Below are 14,766 nucleotides of genomic sequence, written 5' to 3'. Positions count from 1 at the left end.
TGGAAGAAGAAACATTGGACAATAATTTTTTTTTTTTTGGCTTGAGTCTGTGGTTCATTTTTCATTTTAAACGAAATACATTGTACTCTCTTAAAGACTAGTAATTTTAAATACTTATTAGTAATTTGATTAAAGATGTCAATTTCCATTAAATCTTTTTTTAATAAAAAATATTGATTTAACTAGATATATAATTTTCTATTAAATAAGTTTAACTTAATTGAATATATTGTCTACTTTTCATTCAATAAGAACGCAATTGGAGGAATGATATAGTTTTATATAAATAATTTCAGGTAATAAAAATAAATGAGAAAAGATATGCTTTGAAAATTGGGTAATAATAGACCTATAATTTTTTTCCTACCCGCTTGCAATTCATTTCACTTTAACCAATGCAAGTACGTCATTTCATTAAAAATGAGTTTTAATTTTACAAAACTATCATTATTTCATAGATAAAAATAAATAAATAAATAAATTGAAAAAAGTCGGCTAATCATTTTCCTTAAAAAATTATATAGCAAATATATAGATAGATTTCCTCAAAAAATAGAGAGAAAGATAAATTATTTCATTAACCCAACACATAAAAAGTTAATTATGATATATTGATGGACTTATTGCTACAGATAAATGAGGAGAATCTCAATCCATTGTTTTATTATTTGCCTTTAAACTTCAATATTAAATATAAAATGAAAAATTCTATTTGTCATTTTTTTCTTTCTAATATATTCATCTAAGGTGAAATAGTAAAAAATATATATATATATATACATATATTGGGTTTAGCATAGCAAATATATATTTTGTTTTTCACCAGAAAAATTCACAATTATTTTCAAGAGCATTTTAGAACTATTATGTTTACCGGATTTTAAGCCCCACTTTAATTAGGTAGGTTAATTGTATTTTAGTTTGGAATCTATCAAAATCCTCATTTATTTTTCAATTCTATATATCAATGAATTTTGCTTTAAAAATTAATCTTTCTATAATAATTTTTTTTTAACTTAAGGTGTTGTAGTAGATTTTTTATGGTCTCGTTTGGAAGTGAGAAATCGTTTTATTTCATCTCATTATTATAAATTTTTTAAATTTTAAATTTTAAATTTTATATAAAATATAATAAATAATTTAATTTTTTTTAAATTTTTAAAATTTTAAAATAATAATATTATAATATTTTATTTAATTTTATTTAAAATAATTTTATTTCATCACACTATCGAAACAAATGATTAAGTGTCGTGCAAGGAAGCTAGATTTTAAATTATCTAATTAATAATAATGAATAAAATCATTAATAGTCTTTGGATCGCTCTACTGATCCAAATCGTACTCGCTTAATCGGTAAAATCCAGGAGGTCAAATCCTCGGCGGCGTAAAAGTCCAAACGTTTTCACCCTTTCGCTTTATTTTCTGAGAACCCTAGATCAGATCTTCTTCTTCTGCTCATCTGCGATCTCTCGCTCGCTTCCATTGGAGGTTTTCTTTTCATCTCTTAATTTCAATTAAACAATCAAGCGGGGAGAGGAAGACATGGACGATAGCTGTGCGGTGTGCGCCGAATCTCTCGAATGGGTGGCCTACGGGCCCTGTGGGCATCGGGAGGTCTGCTCCACCTGCGTCGCTCGGCTCCGCTTCATCTGCGAGGATCTCACTTGTTGCATCTGCAAGACCCATTCCGATGTTGTTTTCGTCACCAAGGTCTCAACTTCCGTCTTTTCTTTCTTTCTCTATATTCTGATCTCACAACTAGTGCCGTCATTCGAAGTTTTCTTATGATTTTTACTCGTTTTGTTTCCTTTTCTGCGAAATTACCCATTTTGCTATTGATTTGTATCTTAATTCAGATATGGGTATATGTTTATATGTGAAATTGATTGAAATTAGGGGTGGAATTGATTTGGATGTATGCTGAAACTAGAACGAAATGCAATATGCGAAGGGTTGAACTCTTCGGCTTTTTGGGACGATTTTTTTCTTATCTGCCTGTCAAATATACAATCTGGGCATTATAATAGGCTTCTTCTTTTTTGAATACGTTAACTTTTCACTGCCAAGGCAGTCCAGTAATCTGCATTGACGCGATCACGTTTGTGTGTGTGTGTTAACCTTTATTCCCTTTTCAATCTCATACATTTGAAGTTGATAATGAGTTCTGTGTACTTTTTATTTGTCGCTTAATGTTGAACTTAAGCATGTATTTTGTACAATTCTACATGTTCTTTGATGCTATTCAAGTGATTTGATTTTTATTATTATGTAATCAAGAGGTTTGATTTTCATAATCACCAAGATATTTACCTTACCTCATCTCCATGTAATTTCCTTATAAATAAATACATATGCTTTGTATTCTATCACATTAGAGAATAATCAAGATATAACCCTCAAAGTTTCCCTCTCTCCACATTCTCCTCTCTTTTCCATTTGAATTTCCTTTTTATTTTTAATTTCTCTCTCTTCTCCATTTCAGCTTTTTATATATATATATATATATATATATATATATATATTTTTTTTTTTTTTTTTTTTTTATGTTTTATAATTTCTATTATGGTATCAGAGCCCTCTGCTAATGACAGGCTCGATTCTATGGAATATTTCTCTTTATTCAATCCTTCTAATGCTTTACCTCTCATGGAAACTTTATCACCTTTCAACCATATTTTGTCTCAAATTAGAGTATCTTTATTAGCTGAGTCTCTTTTATCGGGTTCTTTGTTAACCCAATTATTCTTTTTTAGTCTGTTGTGAGCATGGTTTGAAGCCCCAAACCCATTTTTGGCCTTTTGTTTTTGGTCCTATAGTTGACCAATTCCATATTTAGCACATTGTTGGTTCAATATTTTGTCCTATTGTTATCCCTTCGTTGGATTTGGCCTGTTTTCAACCCATTGCCGGCCACAAATTCAGATTTAAGCAACGTTTGGGTAGTGAGGTGAACTCAAATGATCTATAAATAGTAATGAAAAGTAGGTGAAAAGTAATGATAAAATATTGAATAGGAGTGGAGTGATCTGATCCACTACCCAAACACAACCTTAATGTTTCAGTTGTCAGTCACTTCATCACCACCGCCAGTTTCATCATCTTATTGGCAATCAATCAATAAATATGAGTAGGGGTGTAATCGGTTCCGTTCAATATGGTTTTGGACTTACTGATGAACCAAATTGATTCGATTCAATTTTGGAATTGTCACAATTGGAACTGACCATTCACCAAGGGCACCGGTACTTTTAGGCCTCGTTTGTTTTCAGAAAACATTTCATCTCATCTCATCTCATCTTATCTAATCATTACAACTTTCCCAACTTCCAATACAAAATAAAATAAACAATTCAACTTTTTCAAATCCCAAAACAAAAATAATATTAAAAAATATATTCTAACAATACTTTATTCAACTTTTTAACTTTAATCTCAACTCATCTCATCTCATCTCATCTTATCTCATCTGCGAAAATAAACGAGCCTTTAGTTTTCTCGGTTCTTTTGGTTCGGTTAAGTTTTACAATGATGATTCGGTTTTGGACTTTTTGTTGGGCTGGGTGGTTTTTTGATCCAAATGAATATTTTTTTAGTCCAAATATAAATTTTAGAGCCCAAAATACCATGTATATAACCAAGTAAATGCTAAAAACAAGTAGCCAAAATACTAATTTGCATGAAATTATTATCTAATTAAAAGTGCTATATAATTTGCTAATATGTGCTAGTTACTACATATGATAATTTCTTATTCTATTCAGCTGTCTTATATTATCTTACTACATGGGTAACAGCCGGGCTTGGCAACGCGGGCCTGTTACCCATGTGGGGGCTTCAAAGTGATGGGACACTGGCATATTCCATCCGGGTCAGGCTCCCTGATGGCTTATACTGGCCCGCCTGCTCCAAGTCAAGAGATGAGGCATGTGATCTGGGCAAAGGCCCTCGGGTCACGTGATTCCTAGAGGTTGGGGCAAAGCGTCAGGCTGGTTTCTCAGAGCAGCGACAACCCCCGCTCCTGACGGTGGAGGGATAATGGGTCAGTGCCTCTGTGACCCAATAAAGACCCGGTGGATTTGACCTGGCTGGACCATCACTTTTTCAAGATAAACTTATCAAAAAAGAAAAAAATGTTGTCGTTTGATAAATATTATTTAATATGTACTAAGTCAGTAAAATACACATATATGTTATACTTATACCATATTGTATATGTAAGTATGTAACTTAATATGTAAGGATAAATAATATGTTAATAACTTAATATTAATATTCATATATAAGAGTAAGTTTATGTCAAGGAATCATAAATAATAAGATTAAAATATCATGCTATAATTATAATTTTATAATATATATAATGTATATAGCATAAATATATATAACATAAAAAATTTAAAAAATATATATGTATAATTTGGTTCGGTTCGGTCCAATTCGGTTCACAAAACATGAAAACCCTAGAGTGAACCGGTTTACAGGAAATTTCGGTCTAGTGAACTAAAACTGACCAAACCGGTCAGGTTCGCTTCAGTTCGGTCGGTTTTCAGTTTAATCTTTCACCCCTAGATATGAAGGCTAAACTCAGATTTCAAACTCAAAATCTCAAAGTTCTACATCTTGAGTTTGATTTTGGGGGGGGGGGGGGTTGTTAGGGATAATAATATCAAACCAAGGATTTTATTTTATTATTATTTTAATCAAGTGGTTTGATTTCCAATATTATCAAATCAAGAGGTTTGATTTTTATGATGATCAAGATATTTACCTTATCTCATCTTCACGTAATTTTCATATAAATAGGAATATATGCTTTGTATTCGATCACAATTGAGAATAATCAAGATTTAGCCCTCAATGTTTCTCTCTCTCATTCTCTCCTCCTCTTTTCCATTTGACTTTCCTTTCTATTTTAAATCTCTCTTCTCCATCTCTAGTTTTTTATATTATATAATTTCTATGAGGGTCATAGTTTTGGGGATTCTGAAAGCTTTATAGGTTTAAATATTTCCTAGCCTGTAAATTTCTATTACTTGCACCATTGAAATATTTGGGGTTTGGGAGATTTTTTCATTCGGTTTTAATTTTTGATTTGACATTGACTTTTAATAATTATTAGAAGCGTTAACATATTCTTGTAGAGATAAGAATGAGCATTGGTGCTCTTCATCATTTCTGATATTTATTATTCACCTGTTTATATGATTGTTCTGATTATTTAAATCCATTGCTTCTGCTGTTATACCAGGCCTTAGGAGATTATACAAAGATGATTAATGACTTTTCAGTTTTACCACCCCAAGAAAGAGAGGGGAAAGTGGGATCATACTGGTACCACGAGGATACACAAGCATTTTTTGATGACATGGACCACTACAAGATGATCAAGGCGATGTGCAGGCTTTCATGTAGTGTATGTGATAAGATGGAGGGGCAACCAAATGACGGCTCAAAGCGCCGGGTGAATTTTAGGAACATTGAGCAGTTGAAGGGTCACTTATTCCATCAACACAAGTTGCTTATGTGCAGTCTTTGTTTGGAAGGAAGGAAGGTGAAATGCATGTACTTGATTTCTTGTTTAAGCCCACTTCACTTATGGTTTCCATGAGGACCTCACTAGCTTCATTTGCATGAGACAGATATTTATTTGTGAGCAAAAGCTCTATACTAGAGCACAATTGAATCAGCATATAAGCACAGGGGACTCCGAGGTGGATGGAAGTGAGAGTGAAAGAGGTGGTTTTACAGGGCATCCTTTGTGTGAATTTTGCAGAAGCCCATTCTATGGGGAAAATGAACTGTACTCACACATGTCTACAGAACATTACACCTGTCATATATGCCAAAGGTAAAAATAAATAATAATAAAAAGGTGCTTTATAGAAAGAAACGCTCTGTACAATGGCAACTGGCAGAGCTCACAATTTTTCACTCTATTTAATGCAGGCAGCATCCAGGACACTATGAGTATTATAAGAATTATGATGACCTAGAGGCAAGATGCTTGTACTTTCTTTCATTACTTTTAGTAATAAATCTGTGAAGATATGGTTCATTATTGTCTTTGCAGAGAAAATATATCTAACAACTGGTTGTTTTCTGCAACAGATCCACTTCCGTCAAGAGCATTTCTTGTGTGAAGACGAGGCCTGTCTTGCCAAGAAGTTTATTGTCTTTCCATCCGAAGAAGCCTTGAAGGTAATGCCTTATAGCATATGAATGTAGTGTGCATGCATGCGTGTGTTCATGTCCTTTATTTTGAATTCTTAATTTTAATGCTCATGGATTAGCTATATTTTTTTTTTTTTTTTTGATAAGTAATCAAGAAGTTTTATTCATAATGATAGGCAAAGCCCAAGTACACATGAAGTATACATGAGAAATACCTATCTATAATGTACAATTGAAAGAAGAAAGTCATGGACATTGAGTCCATTACAAACAATAGCCCCCACCCAAGAAAACAATGTTTTAAAGAAAAAAACTTTCAGCTCCTCCATTGTTCTCTCTTGGTTTTCAAAGCTTCTATCACTCCCGCCAAATACACTAACACATACATATAGGGACCATTTTCCATATTGCTGCAACTTGTGTATTTCTCATGGATTAGCTATATTACTGTAGGTTATTCCAGTATCTTGGAGCTATGTCAATATATTGACTGCTTCACTTTTCTGTGTTTCAGAGACATAATGCTCTTGAGCATGGAGGACGAATGTCACGTTCGAAACGTAATGCTGCTCTACAGGCATGTAACAATTGTTAGATCTTCGCTTGATCTAATTGCATCTTTCTGATAGTGGATTATGAGATCTTGTCTCACTGCGTTTTGTGTTGGTGGATTATAAAGTTTATTAACGCTTCTTGTTCTCTGGCTATTTTCTTTATTAATTCTTTCTTTCCCTACAGATACCAACTAGCTTTCGATATCGACGAAATAATGAACAAGATCGCCGTCGTGGAAGAGGACGGGCATTTCAATTCAATTCTTCTGAAAGTCAGCTTTCTATGGCCATTGAAGCAAGTTTGGAGACTGCTAATGCAGATCGTACATCTCACGATCCATCATCATCATCCAGTTTGCAAGTTGCTCCAGATCCTGTAGATGCAAGTGATATTGATGCAATCGTTCACCCATTTGAATCATTAGCTACAACAGATTCTGAATCATCTGTGAGATACCTGCAAGCCTTGGGAAGCTCAAGGAATGCTTCTTTGGTAGAATCTTCCTTTCCTCCCCTCCCCAAGGCACCCAAAAGCAGGCGACAAAAACCAAAACCAGGCTCAGAAGATTTTCCTAGTAACTCTATGGCAGCACATCTTCGCCGCCAAAGAAATGTGAGTGTTCTTAATTCAGCTCAGGCATGGCCAGCTGCAAGTCGCGGGTCTCTGCCCCTTGCAAGTGCTTCAACCCAATCTAGACCTACAACAAATACAGCACCTGTACCATCACGTAGTTCTGGGCAGTCTAATACGGCCACTAGCAACGGGCTAGCAACATCTAGTTATGCAAGTTTGGCTCAAGCTCGGCCAACTCACACACTTCTATCAGTTGGCTCAAGGGACTCGGGTAACACTGATAGGATCAGCCACTCTGCGTCAGCCCCAGATCTTGTGGAGCATGGGTCTGTAGAACCTTCAATTTCGGATTTCCCTCCCGTTTCTGCAGCACAAAGGCCCAAGTTGTCCATGAGTAGCCAGGCTTCGTTAAATATGGAGAATGTTCAGACTGCAAACCGGTCTTTGGTAGAAAAGATCCGTGCTACCCTTGAATTTGATGAAGACAAATACACATACTTTAAAGACATATCTGGACAGTATCGCCAGGGTACAATTGACACAGGAAGTTATCTGGATTATGTGCGGCAGTTTGGCCTGTCACATCTTGTTCTGGAGTTGGCCCGTCTCTGCCCTGATACTCGGAAACAGAGAGAGCTTGTTGACACCTATAATGCTAGTTTGCAAAGCAATGTTCCACAAGCTAATGGTTGGGGAACCGGCAATGCCCACCTAAAAGACAGCAAAGGGTCTAAGAAAGGTAAAGGGAAGTCGGTGGCTGTTGAAGACAGTAATTCAAAGGATAGATTAGCAAATAGCATTTTAGGCACTGTAAAGCAGCTGCAATCGACGTTCAAGCCCTCGGAAGAAGAGGCAGAGGTGTTATCTAAGGATGGTTACCGTGCTTTCAAAGGCAAATCAACGGTTTCAATGGATGACCAGCGTTTGGAGCTAAATACTGGTAGCCAACCCTTAATGAAGCCGCTGGGTCAGAATAATTCCCAATCAGCTGGTAGTATGCCTGATCAGAATGTAGGGGACGGTGGCGGAGGGAGTAAGCAACGAAAGAAAACCCCAAAGTTCCTCAGAGCTCGATTGGGCGATGGATCTGTGGCACTTTTGGATCCCAAAAATAAAGATACTGACTCAAATTCAGAAGCAATGAATGAAAGTTCAGATGCCACTGGTGGGTTGCCTGTGCGTGGTGTTTGGCGAAATGGAGGCGGCCATAAGCTCTTCCCTTAGTAGTCTCCAAGGGATCCAAAAATTACAGATTCCGGTTGTTTTATCAAAGAAAGTTGGAAGAATCAAGGTTATCAGAATCATATTTGATTAATCTTGGCAAAAGACGGAGGATTCCATATCTTGCCTTGATTAGCATGTTTTTGAAGTTGAATTTTGGATTGTCGAGTTCGGCCATTTAGGCTATAAAAGATTTTGTGGCATGATAATTTTGAAGGCAGAGGCTATGCTTTCCGAATGGGTTTCCAATTTCCCCCTTTAGGTATATCTTGCTCCTCTCAAGTTATGTTCATATACGATAATTTCTTGAATATAATATATATGTAGTGCAAAGGTCGAAGTTTGCAAGACCTCTTGACAGTTTCTGTTGAGTTTACATGACGGTCCCTAAAATAGAGGATCGAGATTTTTCTGTCCAGTCCCAATCCAAGGGTTTCCCACCTCTAATCGGATCAGACCGACCGAATTTAAAATATATATATATATATATATATATATTTAGGAGAATAAAATCGCTTTATTCATGATGTTTGCAACAAAGAACAGATACAAGGAGGGACTTCCTCCAAAACAATGTTTTCCTCAGAGTTTTAATGCATACTTTGCAAGACAATGTGCAATACAATTAAACTTTCTAGACACAAGAAACAGACCAATGCTGAAACTGTTGCAGCATCAATCTTATATCAGACACAATCAAACCAACTGGACTCCAATGGTCTTGCTGCCCCTTTGATATCATTGACCACTTTGTGCATCACCCTCCAATGCAACTCTTTGCAACCCAACTGTTTAATAAGAATGACAGCTTTTAGTGCAGCAAAAGCCTCAGCTAGATATGCATCAGGAAACAAGTCACGTTGGGATCTAAGAGAGGCTATAACTTTTCCATTCCAATCTCGGACAACGACCCCCATTCCAACTCTACAATTAACCTTGTCTAACTACTGCATTCCAGTTGGCTTCATATATATTATTTATATCATAATTATATAATTAATTATGTAATTTTCATCTAACTTATCACCATTAAAAATATAAAATTTTAAATATGTTATTAAAAAATTAATATTCTATCAATTAACTAATGTATGATATCAATTAATTAATTATATAGTAATTATATAAGTTAAGAATGTAATTTTTCATCGAATTTATTATCATTAATCATATAAAATAATTTTTTTTATTTAGTTATATGATCCACATTAATCCCCTAGTTTTGAGAACTAACTAAATTACATATGTGCTTCCCATCGACTGCAAGATGGCTAATTGGTTTCAAATGAGGAGCCAAAATTACATTGCATTTTTCGTCCATCTATATCATTTTTCTAAACTAATTTTTCTTCTATTTTGAGAAGATATCAAGAAGCTTTTCTTGCTTAAAAGGAAAAAAACAAAAAAATTGAGACTTTTGCTAAACTAATTAGGAATCCTTAAGATGTAATTACAATTTTGAGCGTTTGGTTATGGGCATCGAAGTCGTGGATTTTTAGAAGACATAATCAATAAGCCTTTTGAGACCGAATGAAAAAGAAGAAACAGAGAGACAGAAGATCATGAACAGAAAACGCCATCAAAGATGGTCTACTCTTCCTTGGAGGGAGGACATGTTCTTTTCCCCACCCATCTGGGTTTTGCGCGTGCCCACCGCCTGCTTCAGAGAAAGAGATTCGTACAATAGTGAATTAATTTGTAATGGAAAGCAGACTAACAAAAAAGCGGGGATAGCTCAGTTGGGAGAGCGTCAGACTGAAGATCTGAAGGTCGCGTGTTCGATCCACGCTCACCGCATCTTCCCTTTTTTTCACATTCGCATTTTTTCTCAACGACACCGTTGGTCGGTTGCCAAAGCAGTGAATGCTCTGAAATCCTCAGGAACCCTATTCCTCCTCTTCTTCTTCCAACGCAGCGTTGATGAGCCACCAGTCGTTGGTTCTGTGTGCCGAAGAGCCATCATTTAAATTGGAAACAACATCATTTACTTTTTATATATTTCAAGGTCTTCGATTGAACTCGAGAGTTACTTGATCAGAGAAGAGTTACTTCATCATCTATCTCACTTGTTAAAATCTGACCCATCATTTAAGGCTGGTTTGGGGGTTTAGATAACACAATTCTCATCTGATCTCATTTTATCTGATTTTATTTTTATTCTCAAATATAATTTAAATATAAAATTTTTAAATTAATCATTATAACTTTTTCAAATTTTCAAATAAAAAATAAAAAATAATTCTAACTTTTTTAAATTTTCAAACAAAAATAATATTGTAAAACTATATTATTACAATATTTTAATAATATAATATTTTTTATTCCACTTTTTCTCTTTTGAACTCAAACTATCTCACTATTATTCATAAATTATTTTACTATTATTTATAAAATTATCATCTCATCTTACTCTTTAAACAAGCCCTTACACCCCCATTTGTTTTATACTGGTCTTGATCAGTCTACTGGCTTTTTGGGTGGAGAAATGATAATTAAAATAATAGAATTCGCAAGCGTTGTATTTTTTTTTAAATAAATAAATATGAATTTATATAAAAAAAAAAATTAATATTTTAATAATAAATTCTATTCATTCAAAAACAAAAAAATGCAAAAATTACACAACAATAGTTTTACTCTCTTGGGAATGTTGGTAAATTAACAGAGCATGCTTGTTTAGTCGTCAGTATGTCGGAGCCAGAGGCAATTGATGCAAGTGCCTGTGGCAGGTAAAAGTGAAGCATCTCACTCTCATCTTACATTTATTGGTGCCCTTTCCGGGGATTTCTAATTATGATTCTGATAAATCAAGTTGCTTCTTGTTTTTCACGTCTTATCCATAATAAACCATGATCAGGATGCTGTTGCTGAAAGAGGGATGCAAATCCCTGACTTTACTGGAATCTCTGAAATGGGCAGGGGAGAGAATGAAGTATTTCCTTTCTTTTCCTGATTTTATTTTCTAGTGTAGATGAAAAGAGCTGATGATCTCTTTCAGCATCCCCTGGTTAGAGACTCGGAGCAAGAGCCATTACTCGTCACTGCCACACTGACATCTTGGTCACCCAAATTTCACCTAGATTGACCAGCTTGTATAAAATATCTGCAGCTAAGAAAGACAGTTTTCTGCTGGTTTGAGAAACTTTTTTCTTGGTTACCAAACAAAGTGATCATTAATTTGCACAGATAGGAGGCAACGAGGCCTCGCTTCCAAGGAAATGCATTCGCCTCCTACTAAAATCTTGTATGGGTTTTCAGTTTTAGGATGCTAGATTGACTTGTGCATACAGAAGCAAGAAAAAATAACCCCAAAAGGGAGAAGAACATGGCAATCAAAACGCCATTCTTTGAGGGGTTTGCTTTAGATAAGTGACAGTCGGACAAAATAGTAATCATTATGTAGGTTAGTTTCAACAAATAATTCATAAAGAAGGAAGAATCGTCCGTACAATCTGACAACTCAGCATCATCGGACTTAAATTCTCGTTCATCATAAAAAAAAACATTCTTGAATTGCATTAAGGATTAATTAGTCAAGAAGCTATTATCAGCCGTGGAAATAAGTTGTTTGAAGATGCCAACTCGAAACAGGAGTGAATTAATTGCAGAAAAATACTTTCTTCTTTGTTTATGCCCTCAGCTGACTCTATGAGTCTATGGTTTGAGATCTGGGTTAGGAATATTTGGCTGAAAATTTCTTCCATTATGTCACTTATCTTGGAATGCTTCTAAATTATATTCACACAAAGAATAAAACCATCGTTAGACTTGAATTTTGTAATCGAACATGCTAGCTAGTCATCAACCCCATGTTGTATTTTTTTTCTTTTCTTAATTTTTTTCTAATGTTGTCGTTGGTTTTTTGTTATTCTCCATGATGTTCCAAAATCCAAACGAAACCCAAATACATGTAGTGAAAATTTTGAGGTTAATGTATTTGGTTGGTGGACCATCTCTGCCGCCGGTGACCCTTCCAACCAAAGTAGATAATTATGAAAGCAGATCAGCAGCTCCCACAAATCCATATCATATGGCTGCAGATGGGTTTAGCAGCATCAGCAGCAGCAATTAATTAAAAAAAATAAGTCTTCATTTAGTGACATAAAAAAGCAGAGACATCCATCCATCCATCCATCCAATCATACATTAAAATGATCGTCGACATCAGGCTTTTGCTTTGTGGTCCAAAATCACCGGCTCTCCGCACGCGGGGGCCATGGTTTTCAGAGACTCCAAGATCTAATCATCTCCATAAATAAAGAAAAGGAAATGGACACGTTAAAAGGAAGAAATGAATGAATCCCAGATCCAATCAGCTATAATCCTTAGTCAATTCTCCGACCAACTCTCAAGCATCATAGTCACCAAAACCATAGAGAGAGAAGCCTCACCAACCCTATTTAGAGAGAGAGAGAGAGAGGGGTTTGAAGTCTTGAAGATGTTCATAAAGTAAACCGCGTGGTAGCTAGTGCTAAAGATGCTACGTGCCGGTCCCCTCCGCACATGAGACAGGATTGCTCTCGTCCCATGATGCTGACACATGCTGTTTTTTAATTTTAGAAAAGCCATTTATATTCTATATAACTACTCTATATAAATAAATAGTAATTCTATAAAAATAAAATTTAATTTTAATAATGTATTAATTAATAAGACTGAGATACGTATCTCATAATTTATAAGAGAAGTAAGAGAGTTACGTACTGTATTTTTCATCCAACGGATAATAACCTTCGGGAGCCTAGCTATTTTGGTAACTTGTGCTTGATACTTGAAAATTCTAATTGTTTCTTCGTTCTCATGGCGTCTCTGGTTGGTGACCAAACCCCCACAACTACTCAAAATTCAACCTCAAAACAAACAACTTTAGCACTAAATTCGTGTACCGCAACGAGTGTTTGAAATTAAGTTCTAAATAGGAATTAGAACCAATATTTTTTATTTTCTATTGACGGAATGATATATGGAAAGAGAAACGCTACAATTACAAATAGATTTTATAAAAATAAAATTATAAATTAGTATGACTTCATCCGTAAGATTTATTTTACAATAAAACTAATTTTATGAGTAATATTACTCATCATCTCAATTCTAATCATTCTATCATCATTCGTGTATTATATTAAAAAAATAATAAAAATTAAGATAAGGATTAGATTTTTACCTAATTTTATACCATCTAATGCCATAAATCTTATTGTGTTGACTGTTTAGCTAAAATGGTGGGCGTTGAATAATAATCAGTCCTATCTTATTGTGTTGCGCCAAAAAGGTAGGCGTTGAATAACGCCTGGCAATGTCATCAAACTTTTCTCAATTGGAAGTCTCGTGGCATGTGTTATTAAAAACATGATTCATATGGTGTAAAAAAAAAAAAAAGCAATGATTGAAAACGTGACATAAATAAAATAATTCTAATTCTATTTTAAAAGAAAAAAGAAAATACCTAGTTGTTTGAGAATATGTGATAATGTGAATATAGTGGGGTCCTAGCCTTTCTTTTTATAATTCCTTATCACCACTTGTAGCTTTTCATTATTAATTAACATTTTTTTTTCTTCTTTTTTGGATGCTATATTATATTAATATATCCTTACCATTGCAACTGTAGTGTCGGCGGCACAGTAATGAATGGACCAAAAAACCCAAAAAAAGAAAAAAAAAAAAGGCTACAATAAATATTAAAAATGGAATTGGGATGTCAAATGTGTAAGGACAAAGTTGCTTATTAACCCATTTCATATACTATTTATGTGGAGGGGAGGGAAATATTAAAAAATGTATATAAAAAAATATGGTTTTTAAAAAATATATAAATAATCTATAACTCAAATAAAAAAAATTAATTTTTTTCATAATAAATCTCACTTTTTTGGAATTAAGTGTGTTAGACTTGCAGGTTCTAAAATTTTATTTAACATTACTCTTATGTGGAGTATAATTTCATATACTATTTGATAAAATAATATTAACCTTTTATAGATATATTTTATAATAAATTTTAAAACAACTGTAGCATTTAAACATAGATTTATAAGTAATAAAATTTACATATCTTTAATTAGGAGAATTTCTCTTTCAACTCGTCTGAGAATGAGCGTCATGGCAAAATATAAGAAGAAAATAAAAGGAGAAATTTGTCCAGTAATCACAAAAGAAAATTTTATACATCACATTACTATTTCACTTTCATCTCATTAAGTAAGACGTGACACATTTATCACTACTGAATTATCATTT

At 34.1% G+C, this 14,766-nt stretch overlaps 1 protein-coding gene and 1 non-coding gene across 2 annotated transcripts; both read left to right on the top strand.

Annotated features, from left to right (window-relative positions):
- Positions 1–1,331: 1,331 nt before the first annotated feature.
- On the top strand, positions 1,332–8,883 carry LOC121263349. Its single transcript, XM_041166196.1, has 7 exons — positions 1,332–1,713; positions 5,252–5,554; positions 5,643–5,851; positions 5,950–5,998; positions 6,112–6,201; positions 6,689–6,751; positions 6,913–8,883. The coding sequence occupies exons 1-7, from the start codon at positions 1,546–1,548 to the stop codon at positions 8,524–8,526; spliced, it is 2,496 nt and encodes an 831-aa protein (XP_041022130.1). The 5' UTR covers positions 1,332–1,545; the 3' UTR covers positions 8,527–8,883.
- A 1,364-nt stretch (positions 8,884–10,247) lies between these two features.
- Positions 10,248–10,320, top strand: TRNAF-GAA. The gene has a single exon. It is a non-coding gene; the product is annotated as a tRNA-Phe (tRNA).
- Positions 10,321–14,766: the final 4,446 nt, after the last annotated feature.

The sequence above is a fragment of the Juglans microcarpa x Juglans regia genome, chromosome 4S (genome assembly GCF_004785595.1).
Source record: "Juglans microcarpa x Juglans regia isolate MS1-56 chromosome 4S, Jm3101_v1.0, whole genome shotgun sequence".
NCBI lineage: Eukaryota > Viridiplantae > Streptophyta > Magnoliopsida > Fagales > Juglandaceae > Juglans > Juglans microcarpa x Juglans regia.
This window is presented reverse-complemented; position numbering and strand designations above follow the sequence as displayed.

What these genes read in the sequence shown, in the direction of transcription:
- LOC121263349 (XM_041166196.1), top strand. Translation starts at nt 1,546, where the DNA reads ATGGACGATAGCTGTGCGGTGTGCGCCGAATCTCTCGAATGGGTGGCC. An exon ending in AGAATTATGATGACCTAGAG is followed by an intron (nt 5,999 to 6,111) that starts GCAAGATGCTTG and finishes TTTCTGCAACAG; the next exon opens with ATCCACTTCCGTCAAGAGCA. An exon ending in CATCCGAAGAAGCCTTGAAG is followed by an intron (nt 6,202 to 6,688) that starts GTAATGCCTTAT and finishes TCTGTGTTTCAG; the next exon opens with AGACATAATGCTCTTGAGCA.